At 36.5% G+C, this 27,626-nt stretch overlaps 1 protein-coding gene across 1 annotated transcript in view; it reads left to right on the top strand.

The window, feature by feature from the left end:
* Positions 1-11,576: 11,576 nt before the first annotated feature.
* The window catches only part of EPB41L2 (erythrocyte membrane protein band 4.1-like 2), a gene marked incomplete at its 3' end in the record, with an annotated part of 47,821 nt that continues 31,771 nt past the window's right edge, over positions 11,577-27,626 (top strand). The window contains exons 1-2 of the mRNA XM_010291148.1: positions 11,577-12,063; positions 13,445-13,654. Coding sequence (XP_010289450.1) covers positions 11,593-12,063; positions 13,445-13,654 — 681 coding nt within the window. The remainder of the gene's footprint in view (positions 12,064-13,444; positions 13,655-27,626) is intronic.

Genomic DNA, 27,626 nt, shown 5'->3' with positions numbered 1-27,626 from the left:
CTTTCCCTAACTCTCCAAAGAAAACTTTGTTTAAATAGTTACTCCCTTGGGACTTTCATGCATATCCTGTTATCTCTTTTATATTACAATCTTTCATGCTGGGAGCATCCTTCCAAAAAGCACAAAACAGCTAAAGCACTTAGATGAATAACAAATGTGTTAAGTGCTGAAGTCCAAGCACAAAACCAGCATTATTAGCATAAAATTCTCTTTGGCTTTTGCCCCCCCGTTAGTATTATTATAGACTTGTTTCTGACCTCTACGGCATCATTTCACTTTGTCTAGCCCAGAGGTGTTGTAGTGGTCGAAATGTTGTTAGTGGTGAAGCCATTGCCATGAAATGCGGGGAAACTCTTAGAAAGCTGCTGATGTTTTCACTCTTTGAATCAAATACCAGCATTCAGAAGAGCCTATGGGAGCGATGAAGTTTTGGCTGCCAATTTTATTTGCTCAGCTAAGAGGCATCTCTCCTTCACTGCTTTTTGTTGCTTGGGATTGGCAATGTTATGCTCCCACAGGAGCAGTAGATGCATACTTTCCTGAAGAGCAGTATTATCTGTAGTTTCAATACTTTGTGATATATTCTAGTAAACATAAGTGTGTAGGAAAATGTTTGCAGTGTCCTGCTTTACATACATCATTTTAGGTGCATTATAATTAATCAGGGGGTGGGGAAGAAGACTGAGAAAATTGGTTGTGCTCTTTCAAGGGAATACTTCTGTTCCAGTAGCACGTGAAAGACTCAGCTAGCTTGTGCTAGCTGCGAACATAAAAATTGCAACGCCAACGTAAGACATCTCAGGTGGTTAACCTTGGAGATTTGGGGAATGTGGGATAGCTGGCAGGGAATGTGGAGTAGCATTTATTCATTGCAGCAGCAGTTGTGAATTATCATGCTTTTAACGATTCTATTTTTCATTTGTTTGCTTTTTATAAAATATACTATATGTTAATAGCCTGTGCTTGTTTACTTGCACATGTGTCAAGATCTCTGCAGGTCTTTCAACAGTTGATTCATGTACTGGTAGCAACATACCCAACCAAGAGACATCTGCAACTTACCCGCAGAAATCCAGAAATACTTCACTGTATTTCTTAAAATTTTGCACTTATTTGGAATTTGGATTAAGCTTGTGTAACATTAGTTGCCAGGGATGCCGTTTAACCAAGTCTTTGAAACCAGCTTCATTACCAGTAGGAAGTGGAGGCAGTATCATTTTGCATACTGATTCAGGAAAATTGACATTAAAAAAAAAAATAGTAGCAGGAGAAGATTCTACACCTGTCAGCTGTATAAAATAATTTATAATTTTAATGTCACTTTTTCTAAGTTTTTGTTTGCCTCAGTAATGTGCAAACATCAACCAGTATTGTTAAACTGGCTTGCCAGCGAGAACTGTTCTATAGAGCTTGCAGTTGACAATAGCAAAAATGATGAAGTGCACTTTAAAGTTGAAATACAGAACTGGTGTTGCTGCCAAAAAAGGCATTTCTGTGGCTATGTTTACACCCTGAAGCTTTGTAAACAACATTTGTCTACTAAACTCTATTCTTGTACATGACAGAGCAAACTGTCTCAATGCATTTGTCAGTTGGTTTCTGGCCATTGTTCCTAAGCTGGACTAGCTGAAATAAAAAGCTAACAGGCACTTTGACTGTGATCTCAGCAGTGTCTGCATCTGTATGACATTCAGCCTCGACATACTGGTGAAATAAAAATGGCTATATCTGCTTATGAAAACTACTTGCAAATGTGTTCTGCTTGTAGGGGTCTCTCACTAGTGTTCTACCAAAAGCACAGATTAGTTGCTTCTCATTTCTTTTTTACTGACCTTGAATCCTGCGGTATTGCGGTTATTTCCCTCTCTTGTATGCTGTTGTACATTTCCTAAACATGCGAGATGGTAATAATTCTCTATATGACTTCCACTGAAGAGGAAATGGATACTTGTCAAAACAATGATGTGCATCTGGGATTCCAGCATCCAGGAGCTTTATTATGCTGGGGCCTCCTAGTTTGGAGATAAAAAAATTCTCTGGTACTAGTACATTATTTTTCGACCCAAGTTGGAAAGTGCTTTCATTAGCCGTGTTATCGTAAGTGCCTTGGAAGCCTACTTTATGCAATAGTAAACTTAATGTTGTAAATATAAAATGAAACTTTTTTTAATCCTGACGATATATTATAAATAGGGGGGAAAAAAAAAAAAAAAAAGCTGGAAAACTTGTTGTGGTATCTGGAAATCAATCACCTCCATATCAGAACAAGCTAAATAATTTACAGAACCCAAATACATATTCCAGCCCCAAATTTCTTTAGTAAGAATTGGAAAAAATGAAGTCTTTGCCTGTTCTTCAGTGGAATTGTGGCACTGTTACAGAAACAGCCATTTGGTGAGGTGGGATGGGGTGGAAGGAAGGGAATGGAGGTTGGAGGGACAACGTTGCACAGAAAAATGATTGCTCACTGCTGTTTTTAATCTCTAGAAGTGTGGTTATCATGAGGGTTTAATGTGAACAGTCAAAACCCAGTGTAAACTTACAATGTTGATTTTAAAGATAGGGCAGAATTTTTCTCAAACTGTTGTTTGTAGTTTGTTGGACAGATAAAAGAAAAACAGAGCTGTCTCTTGACCCATTTTCATTTTCTGGCTGCTGTAACAGAATTTGGAACTAAATCCTGGTTTTCCACTGAGCATGTCCTTCTCTAGCAGTGTCAGGGCTTGGGTGGGGTCACTCTTGTTCAACACAGCTTTTCAAAAAGACTGTTGGATTCTCATGAGCTTACAACATTTTTTCAGTGCTGGGGAACAGCACAAAACTAGCCTGATAAAGAGATTATATATGTACATACGTACTCTGGCAAAGAGAGACTTCTTTATTTGAATTAAGTTGCTCTTTGAGATTTTTTTTTTTTTGCCTTGATATATCAGTATCTGTAGATTGAAAATACGGGAAGAACAGATTCCTGTTTTCTCTGGATATGATATAGATAGCACTGAGAAAGCAGCAGGATGTATATTTGCTTAAATGTAATCTCAAAGAAATTTCAATGTGGGCATCGTAACTTGGCTACGTGTAGCTCTTGAAAGGTATTTATGTTCTGATTTTGTTCAAAGTTTTGGGGTTGTGTTTTTTTTTTTTATGATGAGTTTTACGTGTTGTATGGGTGCTGTTACACAGACAATGCAGTTCTCAATGCATTTCATTTAGTTTGGGAAACAGCACTTTCTAATGTTGTTTTCTATGTTCTATTGTACATTTTTAGGCTGCTACCTAGTGTCAGGAGACAAATTTTGACAAAATACTGTTTAAAGAATTCTCACTTGTTTTCATGTCTAGTAGTATTATCTTTCCTTTCTGGAGACTTGTATCCCTTCAACCGAATTATCCTTTAAAACTAACGCTTTTAAGTTATATATGGATTACAGTAACGAAGTTATTTATCAGACAAAATCGAGATGGCCTGCAGCAGGTGCTTTATGAAAAGTTGGGAGCATTTGAGTGATAGGGAGTAGATACGTATTGTTGTGCTGCTTTAATGGGAAAAAGATTTTGAGAAATAGTCATGTTCCTGGATTCTATTTTGACTTTACAAAGAGTTGAGGTAACTTCCCTAGAATATTTTCGCAATAAAACTATTAAGCTGACAAATTTCTGTAAAGCAACTCTATCTAGACTGCAGATACTCACTTTGCATTTTTAATCAGAAATAGCTTTTTCTGACTCATTTAATTTGCTGTCCTTGATGACTTTTTTTTTTTTGTCCTCACAGTGATCTTCAGAATTACTTTAGTATTTGTCTTACATCGTTGTTTCAGAAGTACCTTTTAAGTTCACGCTATCTTATGTAGGCACTTATCAGTGCTTTTTCTGGTGAGTCCTCCAAGGAATGATGACACATTTGCACTAATATTCTAGCACTATGAAAATTAGTTTTAGAGACTTGATATTGCAATATTTATGTAAGGACAAAAATGTTTTCCTAGTAATGCACGTGGGCATTTGATATTAGGTGTTTGGGAGGGAAACACCGTATGCTTGCAAATATTCAGCTGTATGATGACATGGATGTAAACATGAAGGCTAACAAAATACCTGTTATTTAGAATAGTGACTAATAGTTGCTATTAACTCTGGGGCTGCTAGCCACCATGACATGCCTGGATTTATCTGGAAACTGGATTTGATAGACATAGGATCCTTTGGGAAGACACCATTTGTGGCATTTTTGCTCTTGGAGATAAGCTTAGACGCTATGTCAATATGTGTACATACTTAGACACACACATGTTCACGTACACATGTAACTAATTTTTATTGTCATGGAGTAAGTAATTCACTGTCTGGCTCTGCAGTTATATTTATTAAATTATGTCATGCTAATAGTTCTATGAAAACATTCAATTACTTGTCATATTTTGGGAATTGCACGTGAAATTGGAATATTGTTGCGGTTTAAAGTTTGACCTTTGAAATGTGCTACTGAAGTTTAGCACTATTATGGCACCATCTGCTGACGATGCGCAGACTGGCAGCGGCACTTTGCTCACCCCGCTACCTCCTTCCAAATGAGCTTCCAGTTAGGAGGCAGCTGGGGCAGAATCAGAAGGAGAAAGGGTGGTTTTTAGTTGGCTTATGTTTGGGATAAGTATTTTTAGCAGGAGATGTGATGGCAAAAGTCTGAATCATAACACAGCTTCAGTTGTCCAGTCACCTGGATTGTTGCCTAAGGCTCTTCCATGAACTGTGAATCTTTAAAAGAAATAATTTGGGGTTTATTTTGGCTATATATGGCATAGGATCGTTCTTGGCAATGCATTCTGTTTATCAATGAACACGTTATCAATAGAACACCTTCTAAGCCTACAAAGAAGAGCCATGACAGCAGGAGATCAGTTATGGCCCCAGCTCCGGTGCCTTGTCACAGCGTGGGAAACCACTGGGCTCTGGCAGGCTCCTGCCCTGTGGCTGCTGGTGAGACTCAAAAAAAGCAGAGTCTGCAGTCTGTCTCTGCAGCCCCTGCAGTGAACCTTCTTTTTTGTGCACAGTTATCATCAGGAAAGGAGCAAACCAAAACAGTCCTGCTTGTCACATTCAGTGTGTAAATACTTAGGTTTGGGCTCAATTCCTAGAGATGATCTTAATCGTTTGAAAAGAGGTGATTAGATATAAAACATGTTTTCCTCTGGGTTCTCTGTTGTGACTTTTTAAAACGTGTTCAGTAGCTTGCTAAACTGTTGATCTTTGACTGTAGTCTCATCTGGTTTTTCAAGGATGTGCTTAGAAATGAACTTAATCCAAATTATTATATTCAGTAGTCAAAGTGTGTCTGTACGTATATACAGTCCTGTGTATGTGTAAATACAGAGGAGGATGCAAGGTCCGATGGGAGAACTGGGGCTTTTTTGAGTTGATGTTTGACTGCAGGTCAGTATTTTATTGGAAGCCGTGCAATGTAAATGTTGTGGATTGATACAACTAAGCGAATTTTAGGGATGTTTTTGCTTCCTTAAGGATCTCAAAGTTGAAAACTGTGTTCTGTAGTTATTAACTTACTCCTTTGCATTCAGAGAGGTCCATGCCTTTGCAACTGTGGTAATCCACCTAAATAATGACTAAAAGGTGAAATTTGGTTTACTTTTTGCTTTGTCTGCTAATAGAATATGTGCAGATTATATTGGCACCTTCAGCAAAATGATGTAGCACAGCGGTGTGCTGCACAGAACCATGTGATGGCATGGATTTTCTTGTTTACAACTGATGATAAAATACAAGTTTTGAAATTGTAACAGAAATGTAAAAAAAAAGGTTTTTTTGGGCAGTACATTCAGCCTGATTCGGAGTATTATTGTACAATTGTATTCTATAGAAAAGAATTAATTTATGCTTTTGAAAAATCTTCTGGGGTAGTATCAAGTTCTTCAGGTATTACCTATAGGTTAAACCAGACCCTTTTAACACTCTGTAAAATTTGAATGACTGTTCCAGCTAAGATTTTACTTCATGGCTTTTATGTCAACAAATTTTATGTATCGAAACCAGCAAGCATATTGTTTGTAAATGACCTGTCCTAACCAACTGTCAAATGCAGAGCAGTCTTCTGGGCTCCGAATTGGTAATACGAGAAGAAATAAAACACTCTCTTTAAAACAAAACAAAAAAGCTCCCAAATAAATAGTTGAAGCGCACGTGACCTGGTTTCAGGTTTTGATGTATTTTTCAGATGTTCTTTGCTCTCTTTTTGTTCTTTTATGTGTACCCTATGCGAGCTTTAACATTTGTAAGTGCAAGTGTGCTACTAATTAATTTTTATGAAGATAATAATTTTTAAAAGGAATTATTGATAATACCATGATCCAGAAAATTGCACGACTTGCGCAGACACCCATGTTGGCTTTTCATGCTCTGAGTTGTAATTTATTTCAATAGAAGTACAATGAAACTTTTTTTTTTTAATCTTTGTGTGAGATGATGGTTTCTTTGCAAAATCCTAGTAGACTGGTGGAGGTATAACTATGAAAGCAATTTTTCCTTCTTGAGTTTGGTATGAATTTCAGTGACAAACTGAGAAAGAAAAAACAAGTTTACGACTGCTTTTTCCTACTTTTATATACTCAGAAATTGAGTAAAATAAGATCCAGAAAGATATGGAAAAGGATTTTGGATTTGTTCATCTGTGCTGATGCATAACAAATACCATAAAGGAAATAGTGAATTAAGATGCAGATTATCAACTGCAGTGAAAAGAAGCTTTCTATGGTTTTAATTTGATGTTGTCTGTAACTGTTCAGGATGCTGCATTGTGATCATTGAGCCACTCTCATTTTTTTCTTTTTTCCCCTCTTTATTTTATGAACTCCATGTTATACTTGATATGTCTTCTGTTTCTGGTTTATCTATGGTGGCAGGAATCCTTCTGGTAGACAATTACATTTCAAGAATTTAGACTAGGAACTGGAAGAAAGGTATCAACTAACTGAAAAAACTGTACATTCGTGATAAAGAGTGGTAAGGAAAGAATATAGTGTTCTGCCCTGCTTCTAGGTGTGAACTCCGGCCAGCATTAGTTTCTCCTCAATGGATTAAAAAAGGGAGAGGAAAAACAAAGAGGAGAGAGAATAGCTGTTTTCTAGCACCCTTGCTTGGGGAAGTTGGTAGAGTTATGATTAAGGCAGGACATCTGCTCCCCATGAAAGTGGGACCTGTTTGAATAACCTTAATTCCTCTTCAGAAATTGCGAGGTTGTTTCCAATACTTTTTGCCCTACCACTCCCACCTTGGTCCTTGTGGTTTGGGGGGACATTGAATCTGCATGTATCAAGTTTTTAGGAGGATTTCAAAAGATACGGATGTTATCACTAATAGTTTAATGTGCGTGGGTCAACTGCAAAATTTGCAAAGGTTTTTTTTTTTCTGTCTTTGCTCAGTCCTTGGTAATCCTTCCATTTGAGCATCTCCTTAAGGTTCCTTCTCTGTTGTCTACTCTTGCTGCAAGATTCTTACTCTCATTCTCCTTCCAAATGAAATATGGATTTAATGTTACCTTCCTGTATGAAAGACATGAGATAAGGAGAACCCCATCCTGCTGCAGCTGTTATAGAGCTTAAAAAATTAAAGGGGCAAAAATATTTAGTATGTTTATGCTATGTAGTAAGAGCAAATGACAGTTTACAATGCTTCCTTGGAGACAGGAGAGGAAGAAATGGTGCAGCTAAAGTTTAGAACTGTAAATTTTCAACCTACTTTGCTTTATTTCTTCCTGATCTCATTTCTGAGACAAATGCTCTCTGCTTCTTATTTCCATTTTGTTTCTGACACATTGTTGGCTGTTAAGACAAAAGGCTGGATGGAATCTTGCAAGGTCTTTTCTCTCACATCAGAAAAAAGCCATTTCCAGGTAACCTGGTTACTTGATCTGCTTCATTGTAGTGAAGGTGACATCAGAGACTTTACGACCTGCAACAGTAGACTCTGATTGCAGAACTCTGATATTTTGTCCCCCACTACCTCTTTTTTTTCTGTGAACAACAAAACTGGAGGATCTGACAGAGCATTGAAATAGTGAATGCAAGGGAAGGGAGTGCAGGGAGGGGCAGGTAGACCCGATTTTTCTGCTTTGAGAAACAAAATTTTTTATTTAAATTTGAATGAAATTTTTTGTTTAGGGTTGCCTAATTCTTGCGCCAAAATGAAAGTCTAGAAAAAAGAAATAGATCAAGCTCATGTGCTGGAGAAGGTAGGTATTTGGGGAAGACCATCCCTTTATACTCTTGGTCAGTGCCCTTTTTCAGTAAATTCATCCATCTCTAACTCAGACTGCTGGGATTCTAAAGAAATCTACAGGCTTAGCAGTGTGTTTTGTTTAGGTTTTTCCTCTCATTTTTTTTTCACCTGGAAAAGCACTGAAGTTACAAGCTTACGGGAAATTGAGCTCATGAAAGAAACCACCTCCTGCCGTAGGCATCAAATGAAGGCATTAAATAAATGTGGACAGACCTATTCAAACAGGGGCTATAACACATTTCCATTGCTTCTGCAGTATAAAGCCAAGTTCTCCTTTTAAATATAAATTTAGTTATGAAAAACCTGGACACGGAGATGCAGAAGCTTTCTTATTTCACACTGAGTTAGTTTGTACCACCTGCTGCTATCTTGTCTAAAATTAATCAGTTAAGATAAATAACTTGGTATCCTCGGTTCCTTTTCTTGTTATAACAATATAATAGGAACATGCTTACAGGGTGATTTGTTTTGCTCAGTTCTAGGGAATATCTGGAGATGCCTCGTATTTGACTGTATCAGCAAAACAGAATCTTAATTTCGAGAATGGTGTGTATAATTTTATTAGTGTGTGCATGTATTTCATGCATTTCTGAACATTTTGAAAAGTAAAAAATGCATGCAGGAAATACAGTAATTTTTTTTTTTCCTTTTTCTGTAGCTTTTTTGAAGATTTATCAAGTTCTCTAGAATTTTTTAAGCTACTTTCTGTGAAGAAATTGGCTCTTTCTTAGAGATGCATGAGAAAAAGATCACCGCCATCTCTCTGAATAATGCAACCTCCATTTTGACTTTATTGAGCAGAGTGGATCACTATTCTCTGATCAGCAGAAATTTGTAGATTTTTCTCTCGGGGAAAATCGATGTTTTTTATATATTGTTCATTTTGATAATAAACTCTTACATTATTATTAATATATTATTAAAATTGATATCTACCATTAGGAGAGAACAGGGGCAATTTTGTGTAAGATACGAAGGTGATAACAAAATGTAATTTGACTAGTAGCAGCTTTAAAACTAGCATACTAATGTGTGGCTTGAAATAGCAAATTCTTTCATCTCAACAGCTAGTCAAATGGAAACCTGCCTTTCAGAGCCCTATTACCTCTGAGATAAAGAATACTTACATGAATATTAATACTCTATTACCACAACCTTTAACAGTATTAAAACTTGAAGGGTTTTATAAAAAGTGAAGGAAATAGCTACATAACTGTAATATTTAAGCTTGAAATGTATTTAGAAGTCTCTAGTATAGCAGTAAAGATACTATCTTTTAATGTCCCCATTGGCGAATATTTTTGTTTAGAGAGTCAAGTGTAAAGTAATAAAGAAACACCCACAACACATAGTTACTTTTGGCCTCAAGATGCTTGCTTAATATGAATTTGCTTATAGATAGTTGAAGGCTCCTGTGTCTAAGCTTCTTACTAAGACAACTGTCAAGTTTGTTTCCTTTGGCTCAATAGTGTCCATCTCTTTTGCCAGAAGGGCTTCTCTCCTGTATATTTGGGCATTCATTAGTTTCCTTATTTTTTTCTTTTTTTTTTTTTTTTTCTTTTTTTTCCTACTTTTTGTCCTTGGGAATGACTTGGTTAAACTTTATTTCTGACTACTTATGAATGTGCTTTGGAAACGTAGAGGCAATGTGTTGCTGCTGCTTTGTGATCTAAACTAGTTTCCAATTGGCTTCAAGTGCAGTTTGAAGCGTCATGCACGTTAACTGCATCAAGCCTGAACCGAATTACCTTCCCCTTGACTTTTCTTTTGGGCAGGGGTGGGGGCGGCAGCTGTTGAGTTCTTTTTGGATTCCTGACATAATAGCCTCCTGACTCTAATGGCAGGCATTGATGGCAATCAATTTTAATGGAGAGGGCCCTATGTTTTAAAGTTATAAATGCGATTGTAACCAAGCTGCTAACCTTCAGGCCAGACAAACAGACCATCAGTTTAAAACTAATTGTTTGAAGACGGTTATAAAGAAATATCAGTGGCATCTAGTGGGATCTTAACTATTTTAAACTTTGTTTGTTGGACCCTGATGTGCTTATTTTTGTTGGCTCACTTCAATAAATTGGAAGAATTAATTATATTACATTTTCAAAGTGACGCAGCAAAATCCAGTGACACACAGCTAACAAAATTTGTTTATTCTAGTTAATAATTTTTCAAGAAATAGAAAATAATGTTAAGATTAAAGATGATTATCACATATCCTGTTGATAAAGTATTGTGATTTGCCTTTGATTTCACTGAAGGAAGAGCACACAGAATTGGTGAGATACTATGAGAGTTATGTCTGATTTTATGTTGATTGGTATGAATTCATGATTAAGAACCCAATCTTACTTAAAAAAAATTATGCTTCCTAGCATTATTAGTGGTTTCAACAGTTTCACTGACTTAGTTTCTAATTTTTTTTTTTACTCGGTGTCATGTTCACCATCCTATTCTTTGGTAAGCTTGCTCTTTCATTTCCCTCCATCCCTAACACTGGTTCACCATGGACTGAGATAAGGGAATTGTGAAAATACATCCTTAACTTTAAACGTAACAGATTTGACTATAAACTAAAACTGAAATACTAAAGCTGTGACTTCCCATCTAAAGTCAATGTCTGCTTCTGGTACTGTCAACTGTAAGCCTACTGGTTGCTTCTTTGCTGAAAAGTTATGAATGATAATGAGGGTGGAAGAGTTATATACAGTCTAAGAGTATAGATATTTTAAGTGAGCCTCTTTTACGGCAAGAATGACTCTTAATGTAAAAAGGAACAACTAGAAGCATGCACTCTTTCTTGGTTTAAAAAGATTTTCTGTATAAAACTTGTCATATTGATAAGCATCACTGAATAGTAGGGGGGTGGTAGCTATCCGTTTAGCTAAACAAGGGGAATACTATTCTGAAATTTGAGCTTCTGGGTCAGCCAAGGAGCCCAATAGAAAAAGAACTGAAGTTACTCATGAAATAATTTTGGCCGATAACATTAGAAGTACCTTATAGTAAAATAAATGCATGTCAGTGAGCACAGCTACATTTTTATCAAGGAGAAGGAAACTATTGGTATATCTATCTCTTTAGAGTAGTGCTTTTGAAGATCTTTATCTGCAGAGCACTAAGTTTTAGCTTACTGGTTTTACTTGTGAGCTAAGAATTTGTAAAGAAGTATTTGTTTAACCCCATTAAGTTTAATTTAGAAACTCTTGTAGATTATTACTGCAAATAATGTAAGAATCAGTAAAAGTAGTAATGCTATGTAACAAAAATATTTTTATTGTTGCTTTTTTTTTAGTGTAAGGTTTGACAATGACAACTGAAGTTGGCTCAGAGACTGAAGTAAAGAAAGATTCTGAGCAGCTGGGACCAGACAAAGCCAATGACAACCCTGAAGAAGCATCAGAGACTCCAGAAAATCAAAAGTCCGGGGAAGCATCCTCTGAAGAAGCTCAAGATTCTTCCTCTGTCCCAGCACCAACTAGCCAAAGTAGTCCAAGTAGCCAGAAGAAGGAAAAAGCTTCACCTGAAAGCAAGGGTATTTCTCGTTTCCTTCCCCCCTGGCTTAAGAAACAAAAATCATACACCTTGACAGAGCCCAAAGATGAGGCCAAGAAAAGGACCACAGGGAAAGAACAAGTAATTGAAGAAAGTGAATGCCAGACAGCAGAGGGGGTGGCTCAGCCAAAAAAGAGCTTAGAAGAAGCAGCAGCTGAAAATCAGCATAATGTTAAAGCAGACGACAAGGAAGAAAAACACTCTGTTAGTAGTGCTGAAACACAGGTATGTGTGGGAAGGCTAGTGGATGGTTTGGAGTAATTTTAATGAGACCTGATTCATGATTTATATAATTCATGTAAGGCTTTGTTAGGATCATATTGGGGAAAAAATGACAGCTGCTATCTGGCCTATTGTGCCGTTGGGTGATACAGTTACAAGTAGCAGAGCTGGTTTTAGAAGTTCCTGCTCTGTGGCAGACCCTTTTTTTTTTTTTCTTTTTACTCCATCATTCTGGATGTCTTAATTTTAGCGTAACCTCACACTTTGGCATAGTTCAAAGGAATGTTGAACTGTATCATTGTGGTAGAAATGAGCAGGGGTAAGAGAAGAAGCTTCTTAAGTCAGCTTTGTCTCTAAAGCCATTGGATCGCATGAATACCTCCTTAGTGACTTAACTACAACAAATAACAAATGGATTATCTCCAAGTCCTTATAATCTCAATTTTTGTTATCCTTTACCTAGAAACCATGATTGTGGTCGCTGTCCTTATTGATTTATTCTGGAAGGTTGGTGCTGCGTTACAAGCCAGACACAACCTTCTGCAATGCTCAAGAATCTTGCTTTTTGAAAAGTTGCATGCCAGTTCTTAACACTCAAACCTCACATTCTGGGGTGGTGAAGATGATTAAGGGCATAGAGATTCTTTCATAAGAGGAGGGGCTCAGAAAGCTGGTACTGTTCAGCCTAGAGAAGAGAAGGGTCAAGGGGAATCTTGACAATGTGTGTAAATACTTAAAGAGAGGGGAGTGAAATGGAGCCAGCCTCTTCTCAGTAGTATGCAATTAAACAACAAAAGGCGATGGGCAGAAATTTAAAAAATGAAATTCCATCTCAAATTACAAAAAAAAATTTTTTTACTGTGATGGTGGGTCAAACACTGGAACATGTTGCCCAGAGAGGTTGTGGAGTCTCCACCTGTGAAGATAGCTCCACCCAGCTGGATATTGTCCTGGGCAAACTGTGCCAGGGGCACTGGATTGGTGATCTCAAGAGGTCCCTTCCAACCTCAACCATTCTGTGTTTCTGTGTAATTTGATTTTCATAAAAACTGTTTTTCAGTTTTATATAATTCCTGGACCTCTTGTTAAATTTGTTTCTGTTGGGGGAAAAAAGCTAATAAAAAATTTTAAAAATTATCTCATTTCAAGGAAGTAAAAAAGAAAAAAAAAAAGAAAAAAAGCGTACCTTCTGTGGTTTGAGGGCAAGAATATCTGGTCCCCAAAGGAGATCTTAATGCTTACACCGGTTATTGTGCTTCAAGTATGTGCATGACTTTAATGAAAGCTTAGTGTCGTATTTATTAGTAGCTTATAAAAGAAATGAACAAGTCAAAAATATCCACCTTCCTGAGTTTCAGTCATTGTTTAACTGTATTTTATATAGCCTGCCAAAGAAGATGGTAAAGGAACGGAAGTGGAGAAAGTTGCAGAGGAAAAGGAAGAAAAACAAGAAGAAAAAGAAAAGGAGACAAAAGAAGTGCAGACAGCTGAAATTAAAACAGAAAACATTCCTCAGAAGTCTCCTAGGAAAATTAAAACTGTGCAGTGTAAAGTGATGCTTCTGGATGGCACGGAATACAGCTGTGACCTAGAGGTAAGGCATCAAGCCTCTATATAAAGAGCTCTTTTTCTGTAGAGAAAAAGAAAATTTCCTTTCATTGCACTGAGAGTTTAATAAATACATTTTTGTGTATCTAGTGAGCTCATTACAATGTTTCATTCACATTGCTATCTTGCAGGGCCAGTTAATATTTCATTGTAAAACTCCATCTTTAAAACCTTACCAGTTTATCCTTAAGAAATGCACTCTGTGGTACACTAGCAAATAAGATAAAATGCAATATACAAATCCTTTCAATGGTGACCGTTTGACAGCTCAAACCTGTTTTTATTTGCAAAAGATTAAGATTTGCCTGAAGGTAGTGTCACATGTACTAATAAAGTTGTCTTGAATTCATTAATTTTTCTTTTTTTAAAGTTATCTCAGCTTGAGAACTAAGTTTAAAAAAAGTTTGCTTCAATGAAAAATTCTGCTACAGGTATAAAATACATACTTATATTTAAAGTTATTTTCTAGTTCCAAATATTCATGGCTGCATCAATTGCTTGTTTAAAACTAAATCACTAGGTTAGCTATTGGGTATATTTGTCTGTTAAATCTGACTTAAGATCACTAACAGAAATAGTGATTGTGAGCTAAATGGAAAATAGCTTCTTGGTTTTTATGGCTTTAATATCCTTTGAATGTGTGTATATATTATATATATTTTATATATATAAAATATATATTATGTATGTTATATATATTGTGTGTATATATATATATAATTTGTATATATATTGTGTGTGTGTGTATGCACACACATAGAGTCTGACCATAGTGTCCAAGTTCTAAGTCAAATAGTAGTTGTTTAATATTTTAGTTCAAGACTAAATTGTAAAACATGTAATTACATGAAAGGAGGGAAAAAGTTGCATTCCAAATCTTACTTCAGTGAAATAACCTTTGGTTTGATTTATTATGAGAATTTTTATATGAGTAAGGTAGTAAGTAGATCATACCAGCAGATTACTTTGGGCTATTACTGTCTCCTGAAAAATGCCAGTCACTTCAGTGCAAGGGCATGGGAGGCTGTTCTCTGTTAGAAAGCTCAATGGTAATCACAGTAGAAGATGCAGCACCGACTATTCTAAACTGCACGACTTCCTCAGGCACACTTCCTGAAGGGTTGGGAGTTGATTTAAACTAGAAACTCCCTATTTCATGCTGGATTGATGGATACCCCAGAAATAATCTCATTTATTTAATACTGGGATACGGTACCCCCTTAAAAAGACAACGTTCCTTGTAGAACAGTTTATATTGGGAAACCGTACTTCCAACCAGTCAGTTCTAAGACACATTAAAAGTTGCTTAGTTCTATTTTGTAATTCCAATAAACTTAGCAAACACTTGAAAACCATGTTCATAGTATCTGAAGACTTTAGCCTTGTATCTCAAAACAAAGCTGTAGGTGATATTTTTGAAAGTTCTTCCAGCTGCTGGCACCAAAGGCAGAGTCTAATAAAGAGGCCTGGTTCCCTTGCACAGCCGCATCCCATTCCTAAAAAAGCCCTCTGCTCTTCAGCAGTTGCTTTCACAGGAGAGGAGCTCTAAGCTGTTCTTGGGTTCAATTATTTGTAAACTTCTAGGATAAAGAGGAATCCAGTGAATGAAACAGCTGGTGAGGTCTGTTTGGCTTTCTGATGCTTCACTTCTACTTGTTCCCTCCAGTCATAGTCGTTTCTCTTTGTGAAATTTGTCTCACTGCTTTCTAGTCATATGAGATGGCTGTAAGGTGATGAGAAGTTTCAGTGGCCATATAAGCTGCTAGTTTAGAATATAATAATTTTAATTTATGGGTTCAGTAAACTAAAGATGTGACCAAGCAACAGGAGTTCTACACAGCGGTGCCTAATGCAGCACCCACAGCAAGCAGACTTTTAAGTGAGTATTAGAACCACAATGCGTTGGTAGTTATGTGGAAAATCAATGTTTGTTATAGGTGATAGGTTTCCTCACTAAAATCAACTCCTCCTTTACATTCCTGTCTTATGCTTTGCACTAGAGTATCCATTTGTTAGGAATGGGGGAAAAATAGTTGTTCTGGGCTACACTTGCAAATGTAGTTGTTATATTTTGCATGATGCTGTAACTGATTAGTTGTGGTGCCTAGACTGAGTATCTGGGTCAGGAAGAGTGGCCTTTTCTAAAACCAAACATCTAGATAAATATTTCGGATTTCTCTAAGGATGAAACCATGGCAATGTTATGGCATTTCCAAGATCCAGCTGATACCCTGAAAATATTCCCATTTTTGTCTAATGTAAATTGTTCAATTTTTGATGTAGTATACACATCACAAGTCACGCGATAGTGCAGGCTTCTACTTAACACCTTGTTGTCTTCTCTTGCCCCGTTTCATTTTCCAATGTCTGTCATTACCTACACTGTTTAATTGTGGATTTCATTAGGCTTCCTAGTAGTTTAATTGCTTGTTGTGTGCAGGTCCTTTTGTATACTGTAATATAATACTGGATGGACACTGCTCAGCTGTCCTTGGAGATCTTGCAAAAACTAATAGTTGGAGAAGACTAAAAAAAGCTACCTTTTTTAAGACTTTCTGAAGTTTTATCACATCTTAAGTCCTATTTCATGCATTAGTACAGCTTTCTTGAAACCCATTCTCTACTAAAACTCTTCCTATCAGTTAAGAAATTCTTACTTGTTGTTTATCAATATCAAATATTCCTTGGGAATGTTTTGCTGCAGTTTGCTGGAATTTTTAAAGTTTTTGTTTTAAAGTTGCTAGTAATACAAGCTTTCTGAAGCCTCCATTTGTTAAATAATTCCTATTCTTGATGTTGAAACCAAACAATTTCAGTATATGTTTCTTGAAGTACAATATTTTATCCCTACAGGGATCTCTCCCTGACAATGTCAAGTATAGACCACTTCACTGTAGATGAAGTCAACTATAAAAAGAAATAGTGATGCCTTTGTTAATGTTAGTTAAGCCTACTTACTTTTTATGTTGTTTACATAAGAATTTTTTTTATCATAATAACCAAAACACAAATATGAAAATAGACTACATAATAATTGCTGTCCAGAACACAATGCGTAGTAGGGCTGGGTATACTTATGGTCTAAAGTTGCAGGAATTTTGTCACCTAGAAGTTCTTGAAAAATATTTTTATTTATATAATCTTATCAATATATATGGAGAAATATATAGAGAAATCATATCTACAACAAAAATTTACTTAGATCATGCAGTAACCCTGGAGTCATTTTTTTATTTTTCACGTAAGCCAGGCTGTTTAAATCTGAATGGTACATCTGTATTGATTGAAGCCTATATGAATTTTATCTTCCTGGGCTTTTTGCCCATCCAAAAATGAGACTTAAATGAAGTTGTGGCTTACCACAGATTTCAAAAGATACCAATTTGCATTTACAACTGAAAAATGCTATTCTGCAGTATTTTAAGTCTATCATGATTCTGTTTTAAGTTGGTTGGCAAGAAATATGTTTTATGTAACAAATACGAGTTTGCTGTAAGAACAGAAGCAAAAATTAAGGAGGAGGACAAAGTAGAATAGAAACAATGTGTTTTATGTGTTTGTTTGAATCATTTATAGGACATGAGCAGTGCTAACTGCAATTTTATAAATGAATGCATGCTCTTAATTACATGTAGAGCTTTTTATTCTCTACTACTGTACCAAAATGTTAAGTATTAGAAAACTGCTTCAACTGGTAACTGAAATTTCAGTTTGTGCTCTCTGCAGTGAATCCTAGTAGATCAACTTCTGATACTGATCTTTTCTTTAGTCTTCCTTTAATATTTAGTGTTTGGGTAAATGTGGGTATATTTCTGCCTTGCAAAGTAACAGAAATGATACAAGATTTAAAAAACAAACAAAAACTCTGTAGTCTAAACACAAAGTGCAAAGCCCAGTTTACCTTGATTGACCTTTTAGTAAATCGAGTTTTAGTTTGGAGCAATTTCCATGGTTGAGACATTCCTGATGCCTCTTCCAGTTTTTACTATGCACTGTAGACCAACTTCATTATATTTTATTTACATTAGAGACACTTCTTTAAATATATATGCTTGCTAATAAGGAACTAAAACTGAAAAATACCTTGTTTTCATTACTGTTATTTTACAGATAGCTTTTGGTAGAATCCTGTCTTTTTCTAATTGCCATCTTAAACCTTCATGATAAATCAGTAATAAAACTGGAGCTAATACAGTATTTCTTGTGGTCTTTTTTGTTTGACTGTGCAATCACATTCCTCTTTTCTTGTAGAACTGCATCAATTTGTATTCACATACCTTAAAAGGAGTGTGAAAGAAAACAAAATATGACCCAGCAACTTATTCTCTGTTAAATTTTGTCATTGTTAATTCTTACTGCATGTGTCTTATATAAGACAATAGCTGGGAAAGGACATGAGAGGAGATAAAGCCATGGTGCAGTAGCTTCAGTGTCAACATACAGATCAATGCTGCAGTTCGTATAAGCTGATAGGATTCTCATCAGTAGTTAAATACTGAAACTTTTGTGGCCAATTAGTAGATACAGTACTATACAATTAATTTGTAACGGTGTAATTGTAATGATTAAGAGGACATTATATTTGAATTCAGATATTATATAACTTAGATTCACTAGAATCTTGTTAATCTTGATGTGGATAGTAATGCCTTGTTTCTTAAAAAAAAAAAAAAAGTACTGATGCACTATTCTTAGTCCATAAGCTGTTTTAGTCAGAAAACCTCTACTTTTCCAGCTTGATCATCTTATCTGTAAATGGTTAATGGCAAAGGCCTGAAGATGCAATTTGGAAATTAATGGAAAAAGGGAGAGTCAGGTAAGGGAACATTTAAACTAGAGATACAAGTCTCATGGGACCTTATGGGATGCCCCCACAAGTGCTGAGTGAGCTGGCTGGTGTTACTGCAAGGCCATTCTTGATCATCTTTGAAAGGTCCCAGCAGTCAGGTGAGGTTCCTGGGATTTGAAGGGAGAGGAAGCAAATGTCATTCCTATTTTCAAGAAGGAAGATGTGGGAAATGTCAGGCTGATCAGTCTCACCTCAATCCTTGGGAACGTTATGGTGCAAATAATCCTTTCCAAAGTTCTTCAGCATAAGAAGGTTTTTGGGAGTCGTCAGCATGGATTTACAAAGGGGAAACCATACCTTCTACAATGTGGTGACTGCCTCTGTGGGTGAGGGGTTGAGCTGTGGATATAACCTCAGCTTTAGCAGGGCTTTTGACACTTTCCCATGATTGTTCTAGACAAACAGATGATGTATGGGCTAGGTAAGTGGACAGTGAGGCAGGCCAGAAACTTGCTCAACCGCTGGGTTCAAAAGGTTGTGATCAGCAGCCTGAAGTCTAGCTGGAGGCTGGTCGCTAATGCTATACTAAAGGCACTGATACCAAGGCAATGAATGATCTGGATGATGGCACAAAGTGTGTCCTTAGCAAGTTTGTAGATGATGATAAAACTGGGAACAGTGACTGATATATTGGAGGGACCTGGACAGGCTCTAGAAATGGGCAGACAGGAGTCATGAAGTTCCACAAAGAGAAATACAAAGTCATGCACCTGGGGAGGAACAACCCCATGGACCAGTACAGGCTGGACTGACTGGCTGGGAAGCAGCTTTGCAGAGGAAGAACTGGGGAGTGTGGGGATGTGTCCTAATGGACAAGGTGAGGATGGACCAGCAATGGGCCCTTGCAGCAAAGAAGGCAAACAGCTTCCTGACCCGCAGCAGGTCGAGGGAGATGGTCCTTCCCCTCTGCTCAGTACCTGGAGTGCTAGGTCCAATTCTTGGCTGCCCAGAGACTTGGACATACTGGAGAGAGACCAGCAAAGGACTGCAACATTGATTAAAGGCTTTAAGCATCTGACATCTGAGGAGGGACTGACAGAGGTGGAACTCTTCAGCCTGGAGAGGAGGAGGCTCAGGGAGGTTTTAGCACTGTGTACAAATACCTGGCTGGGAGATGGGTAGAGAAGATGGAGCCAGGCTCTTCTCAGTGGTGACCAGTGATACAATGAGAACAAATGAGCACAGACTGAAATACAGGTAATTCCATTGAAACATGAATGTGAGGGTATATCAGTTGAGGGTGATCAAATGCCAGAACAGATTGCCTAGATAGGTTGTGGAGTCACCACCCTTTGAAATAGTCAAAATCTGACTAGACAAGGCCTTGACTGACCTGTTGTGAGCAGGGGTGTTAGAATAGATGACCTCCAGAGGTCCCGTCAAACCTCAACTAATGTACATAATTATAGCTATATTTCACCATTGTAGGAGTATAATTCAGGAATTACTCTAAGCATGTTAGCTGTGTTAATTTAATTTAGAAAAATAATTCATATTTTCATATAAAGCATATCACATGTATACACTGTCAATTAAAAACTGATGATAGCACAAATGGTATTAACACACAACTATTGTTAAAGCAATAAAACCAATGGCATAGCTGTAGATCCATGAAGTTGACTAATAATGTAACAAATGCAGTGCCTATATGCAAACTGCCCCCAAAAACATTGCATTGATCGCTGGTTAACACTACCATCTTGACATTTTGCAAGGAGCTATCTAATGGGCTAGCCTAGTAACCCTTCTTCTCATACCTAGTCTTGGTGAACTGAAGCTCTGCTATGTCGGGGGGTCAGCACCTACTACCTGTTGTGGTGTGGCGTATCATTGAGGTGAAATGATGGTTCTGACTTAGGCACTTTGGTGAAATATTAATCCTCATGCCAGCAATACTTAGATGTCCTCTACAATTTTCACTTTTAAAAGATACCATTGAATTCCACGATCTAGGCCAGTTGTTTACTCTAATACCGATGTTTTTTATTTCCCTCTGTTTTCCTTTATTTTAAAAGGTAATCTTAGTATAGATTCAGGTGCTAGCTGTCTTCCTGTGTCTCAGGTCTGACACTATTTTACTTTAATTTCCATTCTTTTTTCTGTCCTCCTTTTTCTTTTTTCCTGAAAGAACAGAATATCCACTGACAATAGTCTGTGTGCTTAGGAAGAAATGCAATTTCAGTAGACCAGAAATTGCTCTCTAAGCTGCTATCCACATGGTAGTTAGATTTCTATTCTGCTTATATTCCCTTTTGCTTTGTGAGCTTAATTTAGTTCTAGGCATATTGGTGGCTACATTTTCTTCAGCTCCAGTGCTTTAAAACACTTCAACATGCTTAATTTTTTATAACATGGATTTAAAATTATGGATATTGAAAGAATTAAACCTTGTTTCATTTAACATCTTATACAATCTTCCTCCTCCCCGCCCCAGCCGTTGGAGCTGGTTTTGTTCTTTATTGTGCAAAGTGGCATGTTTGGTGCAAATTTAATTCAACTGATTTCTCAAACAAAGTTGACTGGATATGGAAAGAATTTTTTCAAACTTAAAAAAATGGATATTTCAATTCAATAAGATGCTAGTGAGCTTTTGTGGAACATATAAGATAACAGTATTAGAAAAGAGATTACAGTTTTTAGTTAAGGTTGGTGTTTAACAAAAGAAGTTCATCTGGAATTAGTTTTTAAAACAGTGTATGATCTCTGAGAATTAGACTAAGCAGCAAAAGCTTATAGAGGCTGGTCTGGACAAGGCTCTCCATGCTTCACTACACATTTTTAACAATTTAGTATATATCTTGTGGCAATTGGATATCTTAACTTGCAAAAAATTGAGTTCAGCTATATCTCCAAACACTTGGATTCTGTAATATGAAGCTGAGATAGATAGAGGGATAAATGTAAGTGAATAGATGAAGTCCTGTAACTGTGATATGACTGAACCCAATTTGTGTATGTTGAGATGTCTGTTTTCTGTCCTGGTTACCACAGATTGGTTTTTGTAATAATAATTACCCTAATATTGCTCAAGAATCTTCTTGTCTTGGCAGCTGAGAGCTGTGTGATGACATGTGTGGTGGTGGCTTTGTTTTAACTGAAGGAGTGAGGGAAAGAATTTTCAAGGCAAGATTGAGAAAATCATAATCTTTAGCAAGTGTTTGTTGGTTACATGAAGCAGGCTTACTGTTTCGAGTTAAAGGTACTCATATCTAATCCTTGGTATGTTTTCATGACCAAACTCAAATGTTACCATTTTATCCTTCAGTGTTTCTCAGTCTGTTAAGTGTTCTGCAGCATCTGTGTTCAAAAACATCAAAAATTGTATTTAAGTGTGTGTATTATCAACATAGTTCAGCTCAAAGAGGGCAGAGTTAAGTTGCTTCAAGAACAGCTTTCCCTTAACACACTTTTTTACTGTTTTCAGAGGTTGCAGTGTCATGCTCTTGAGTGGACACAAGTTGTTGCAAGGTCCACTTACTTCATGTTCTTGATCTATTTAATTGATTGGTCTTTTGAAATCATTATTTAGCATGTGAAGTACCAAATTTGATCACTTAGACTGTCTCAGTTTCTTTGACTATAATTCTTTAGTGCAGCCAGAGACTATTTAATCCAGCTGAAACAGTTTTGCTATACTTTCTTGATTTTTCTTTCTTACTGAAGATGTCGACATGAGAGTCCTGGGGGGGTGGGACGAATCAGGAACAATGTAAGTTTGTATTGCACTCAGGGATAAGGATATTTTTTAAAGCTCTATCATTCCACTGAATAGCTTGTCCGTTCATGCATTTTTCTGGTGTATTTGAACGGACAGCATCATAGTTTTTCTTTACAAGTCCTAATTCATTTTGGAACCATGCGAAAAGTGAAAGAGATGAGTTGTTCCCAAAGATCATCTGAGGAAAAGCTATGTTATTAGCTTAATGATGGCCATTGCTTGTCCTGTGTCATCCTCTGGCAGGGGTGGAGGGAGTCAGGGGGAAGTTGTATTTTAGATTTTGTTTTCTTTGCAGGAAAAAAAGAAGTCCAAACCTTACCTTTTTTTCTTCTTCCTTTTTTTTTTTTTCTCTTTGAGAGAAGCAATAGAGATCACTCATATTGTTTGAGGAAATAGACTTCCTAGATCAAAGTCTATGTGCTTCACCAGGCCTATGGCTCTATCTGATTTCTATACAGCCTTCTTCTGTTATTTTATACATGTACCTGAGTTCCTTCTCTATGCACCTGGTAAGTCTTGAAGAAGAAGTAATGGGACTCTGAAGAGTGCACATAACAGATGTGATAACTGGGGGAGGACGGAAGATAAACTTCCTGCCACCTCCAGGTCCAGTTTACGCACAAACGTGCTCCAAGCCTCTCTTTTGTGGCACTAGAAACTCAGAAGTTGTTTGAATACATTCTGCATCCTTTTTTAAGATTTCTGTTACAGAGTTTCATGATATCCTCACTTGGAGAGAGTAATGAAGAAGCCCAGGAAGTTCTGTCTTCAGCCTGTTGCATCTTGGAGGGCTCTGTCATGATCAGCTGTGTCGCGTGCTATGTGAGCCTTCCTTATGCCCCTGGTAACGCATGCTTCTTAAAGTGGCTGGTGTTACTTATTCCAACTTTCTGGACTATTACCTATAAAAAATGGTGAATTGCAAAAGTTTTCCTTCAGAGATTATGTTTGATATTGAACTGTTTGACATTCTGAGTGGTTGAGACTGACCCATGTCGTAAGTTATTTTTCTCTGAGTACTTCTTGTTTTATGCATGGAATATTGAATTATATGCAGCAGAAATGGTATTTCCGTGTGGTTGTCCCTGCTTGCATATGGCATCATAGGTAATGGCTTCTGAGAAGCTGACAGTTCTTCACTGAAGAAAAAGCTGGCTGCTAGTCTATCCACAGATTAAGAAAGAAGTTGACTTCCTTTTTTTAACGGCCCGATTTAGCTGCTTTAGGGTAAGAGTAGAGTTCTGCACTTTAGTATTAAAAGACAAAACTATCTTTTAACATACAGTGTTAAATTTGAGGAGAAAATGTAGGTTTATCTGCAGATAATTCACATGAATCTTTTTTCCCAAGCATCTTCTTCCCCCACTCCAGCACAATTAGTCAGGTTGACTTTCAAGGGCTGGAATAAGAGGCATACAATTTGCTGAGGTGAAAATGCAGCATGTCTGTGACAGCAACTGGTAGACAGGGACAGTAAGTAGATTGTGGTGTCTTGCTAGCTCTTCTGTTCTTTGATTTATTTGTTTAGTATTGTTGTGTTTTTGTAGCTGAGCAACAATTGTGAAGATGTTCTGAGATTTGGTTGGATCATGGAGTTTCACAAGTGCATTGTGAAATGTAAAACTTATTCCTGTTTATGCAGGAAAAATGGGAGTGCTCTAGGGCTTCTTATCCCTATCCCCTGGCAAGCAAGGGTTAATGCTACATTATTGTTAGCTGAAAAGGGCAGGGGTAGAAGTAGGTTTTGCATAAGGGAATCGTATATCATGTCACTCTACTTTCCCTCCGTGCTTCGAATCTTCAGAAAGGAGTTGGATTTTGGGAGCAAATATTTATAAGGAACTCTGATGAATCTATGTACTATCTAAAATTAAAAAAAAAAAGATAAACCAACACAAATTGCAATGCAATTATAAACTTAGTTATATGAGTACAAAATTTCCATGGATGTATACTTTGTTCCAACTGGAATTATTTTGGTTTATTTTGAATTTTGCACATTAAGTACATGTGCAAACTTAGCCTGTATTACATGAATAAAATTTGTATTTATTATGATGCAATTTCTGCATAAGACATTTTCTTGGAATCTACATTGAGTCAAAGCACTTTTTGGAACAAAAGTATATTTATGTGACATGCAGAAAGCATTGAGAGATATTTCAGAGTAAACAAAACTTGCTTTCTGTGACAAAATATTTCTGAAAGCTAATTCCTATGAGTGCCTTCTCTCTGACGTGTGTCATTTGTTAGCAAGTGCTACAGAAAAGAAACTGATAAGGAGATGCTCAATTAGGAAAAAAAATAGCTTTAACATGTTGAGATAGTAAGCTTATATATGAAATTGTTTTGGGAAAAAAAACAGTTCACTCATGGTGAATCAGCATGTTTTTACTGTTATATATAGGCATCTTTGCAAACGACTATAATTTGATGCTGTTCTTTTGTAGTTCAGAATTTGTCATCAAATGTAGCTGTAGGAATACAGTTAGATTTGTACCCTTCTTGTTTCTTTGTTACTTGTATGTTTTTTATATTGATAATTATTTTAAGTTCTTCTTTGCAGCCACCTAGTGTTGTTTGACAACGGAATTATTCCTTCTGGCTTGTTTTTGCACGTCTTTCCTGTTGCCCAGGGCGTGCCTGACATGGTTGATGTTTGGCTTCCAACATAAAGCACATCTCAGATATTTTTTGAAGGTTACTTTGTAAATTAATTTATCACCTCTGAGAGTAATCCGTTTGTTCTTTTGCCCTTAGAACTCTTTATTTTGCCTTAATAAGTCTTCTGACTGGTGTCAACTTGCCAGTTTCAACTTTAAGTCAATGATTCTTTTTCTAGAGAACTGTTTGAACACATTTTTTTCAGCTGCTTTTGTGATGATTTCCTTCAGTCTTTTTCTTATCTATCTTTGTACTTTTATTACTTTGCATTTGTACATAAAAATTTGAAGGACCTGGTTTATAGTATTTTTCTTGAGTATATCTTCTCCAAATACGCTTGTCTGAATGCCAGTGTAGGTACAACATCCAAGGTACTCCACTATTGCCCAGAAAAGTCCATGACCTGTCAGCATAATGAAACTAAGCCTGGTAACAAGGTGAAACCTATTCCTCAGTTCATCATAATTTGGAATTCTTAACTGTAGTGTTTTGTGGTCTTTGATTTATTTACACCCACACACACCCACACCCCCCACACCCCCCCCAAACTGTAGCCAATTCTACCATCAGTGTTTCTACATTGGTATCTTGATAGTTGATAAAATATGTCTCTGGTCTGTAAATAATTACTCTGTATCTTGGCTGCTTGCTGTGAGGACTTCAAAACTTTAAGTGGGAGTAAGTGTTATGAACTTTGATACCAGGCATTCTTCAAACTTGCTTTATTTTGGTTTTTGGAAACTCAAAAAGGGTTCATATGGAAGCAAAATAACACCTGTTGAACTGTTGCATTTAAGCCCTTTAACTTTTAGTCTAAAATGTGTAAAGTTACTTAAGTCCACAGGTTCCATACTAACAAAACAATTTGATTTTCTGTGTTTTGTAGCTTTAAAGTAAAAATGTCCAAAGCTTTTTATCTCTAGGAAACTTCTGAAATATATCACAAAATAATATTGCATGGAAGTGTTATACCAAAGAAGATGTTCTCTATACCATAGAGAACATGAGTGATTAATTAAATGGATTTATTTTAACCTTAAAACTATTGTAGTTCTTCGAGATAACATTCACATAGCTTCAGACTCCTCAGAGTAATGTGTGAATTCCCGGAACGGAGGAAAAAGGCAGAAACTATTGGTTGAATGGTCCTGGATGACTTAAAAAAACTTTCACAGTCTGGGAATTGTTAGGAACTTTCAGTTACCTTTTATTACTGTCTTTAAAGAGAGTTCAATTCATTTACAGGCATAACAACATGTAAGTATATTGGAGAGACTTGCCAAAGTATGCAAGGATGAAAGCTGTTGAGTGGTATTTGCCAAAAATTGTAGATGACTGAGACTTTGTGCTTACTTGAAAAGACAGAACCATATTAAAGGAGAAAATAACTTTGGTTCATGATTGAGTAATTTTTGAATAATATTTGTGAGATGTAATGGCAGTTGAGTTTTAATAGCTTGAGTGAGCAGACTGTTAGAATGTCTGAGATTTAATTGCTAGAAGCAATTTTTAATTTTTTTTTAGCACAGTGCAAATGACATAATTTTGACCTCCTCCTTTCCTGATAATTGACATCTGTGGGAACAGGTGTAAATTATTAATCTTTTAGGGTGATCTACACCTGCTTCTTGCTTTCATGGGGTGGGAATCAGCTTGCTTTTTTTTCCCCTAGTTCTATGGTTTCTTAGGTAGTTGAGAGGAAATTTTGTCATTAAATTTGGGATCTGCAGTAAAGACTTGTTTAGATTTTCTGCTTTAAATATAATCTAGGTTTTAGTAGAGGATAGCACAGTTTAAAGAAGCAAAAAGAAGTGCTAACTGCATAATGATTACTAATGAGAAGCAAATTAAGGTCCTATTGAGTTTGTTTACTGCATTGTCAGTGGTCTAATTAAACATTTATAACAAAAGGCGATAAAAGGATGCCAACATTGACCATATTTTATGCATGTATGGACAAATGAAATACATTGGAGGTGACATAGGTTCTATGGTTACTTGTGATAAAAATATTTGCTTAATGTACCATTAAGATCAGTTTTTAACCCTGAATTAAGAAAAGTCTCTGAATGGACTTGATGTGGAACAGATGTTTAATTGTAGTTGCAAATTTTTATTTGTGACTGCTCAGATGTGTAGACTAGTGATTGAATAAACCTAAGTGGTCTGTTTAAACTATGACATCTTTTATTAAGAAAAAGAAATATAGGGATGACATTAAATTTGACACATTTTAAAAATATTGATCCAGATTTAACAGTCACCATTGAAAGTAATATTTATGAGTGAAGTCATATCAAAGCCAAAAGATGCTCTCTACATCTATGCAAAGTTCATTGCAGAGAGAACCTAAACCCTTTCTTTCACTTCTGGCATCACCACAACCAAATTAATGTATGTGGTATAAATGCCCTTGTTTACATAGCCTGAATGTACATACCAATTTTGGCACCAACATACAAAATGACAAGAACAGTACTTTCCTTACTCTTTAAGTACTCAAAATACTAAAACCTGAAGGAAAAAGAGATTTGCCAGGGTTTTAGATAAGACCTGAACATCTTCCCACAAATTGAAGTAGGCAAATAACTTTCAGAAAGGCTAAAGTCACATATGACCTCTGGAAGTTTTACCCCATGGCTGAAGTGACTTTTGTATCCTGTATAAACACGGCCGACTGCACAGCCTGGTTTCAGTGGGAAAAGGAGATGTCACGGTGACAGC

This window comes from Phaethon lepturus, unplaced genomic scaffold (genome assembly GCF_000687285.1).
Source record: "Phaethon lepturus isolate BGI_N335 unplaced genomic scaffold, ASM68728v1 scaffold14460, whole genome shotgun sequence".
NCBI classification, from domain to species: Eukaryota; Metazoa; Chordata; class Aves; order Phaethontiformes; family Phaethontidae; genus Phaethon; species Phaethon lepturus.
Note: the sequence above shows the minus strand (reverse complement) of the source record. Positions and strands in the feature narration are given on the sequence as shown.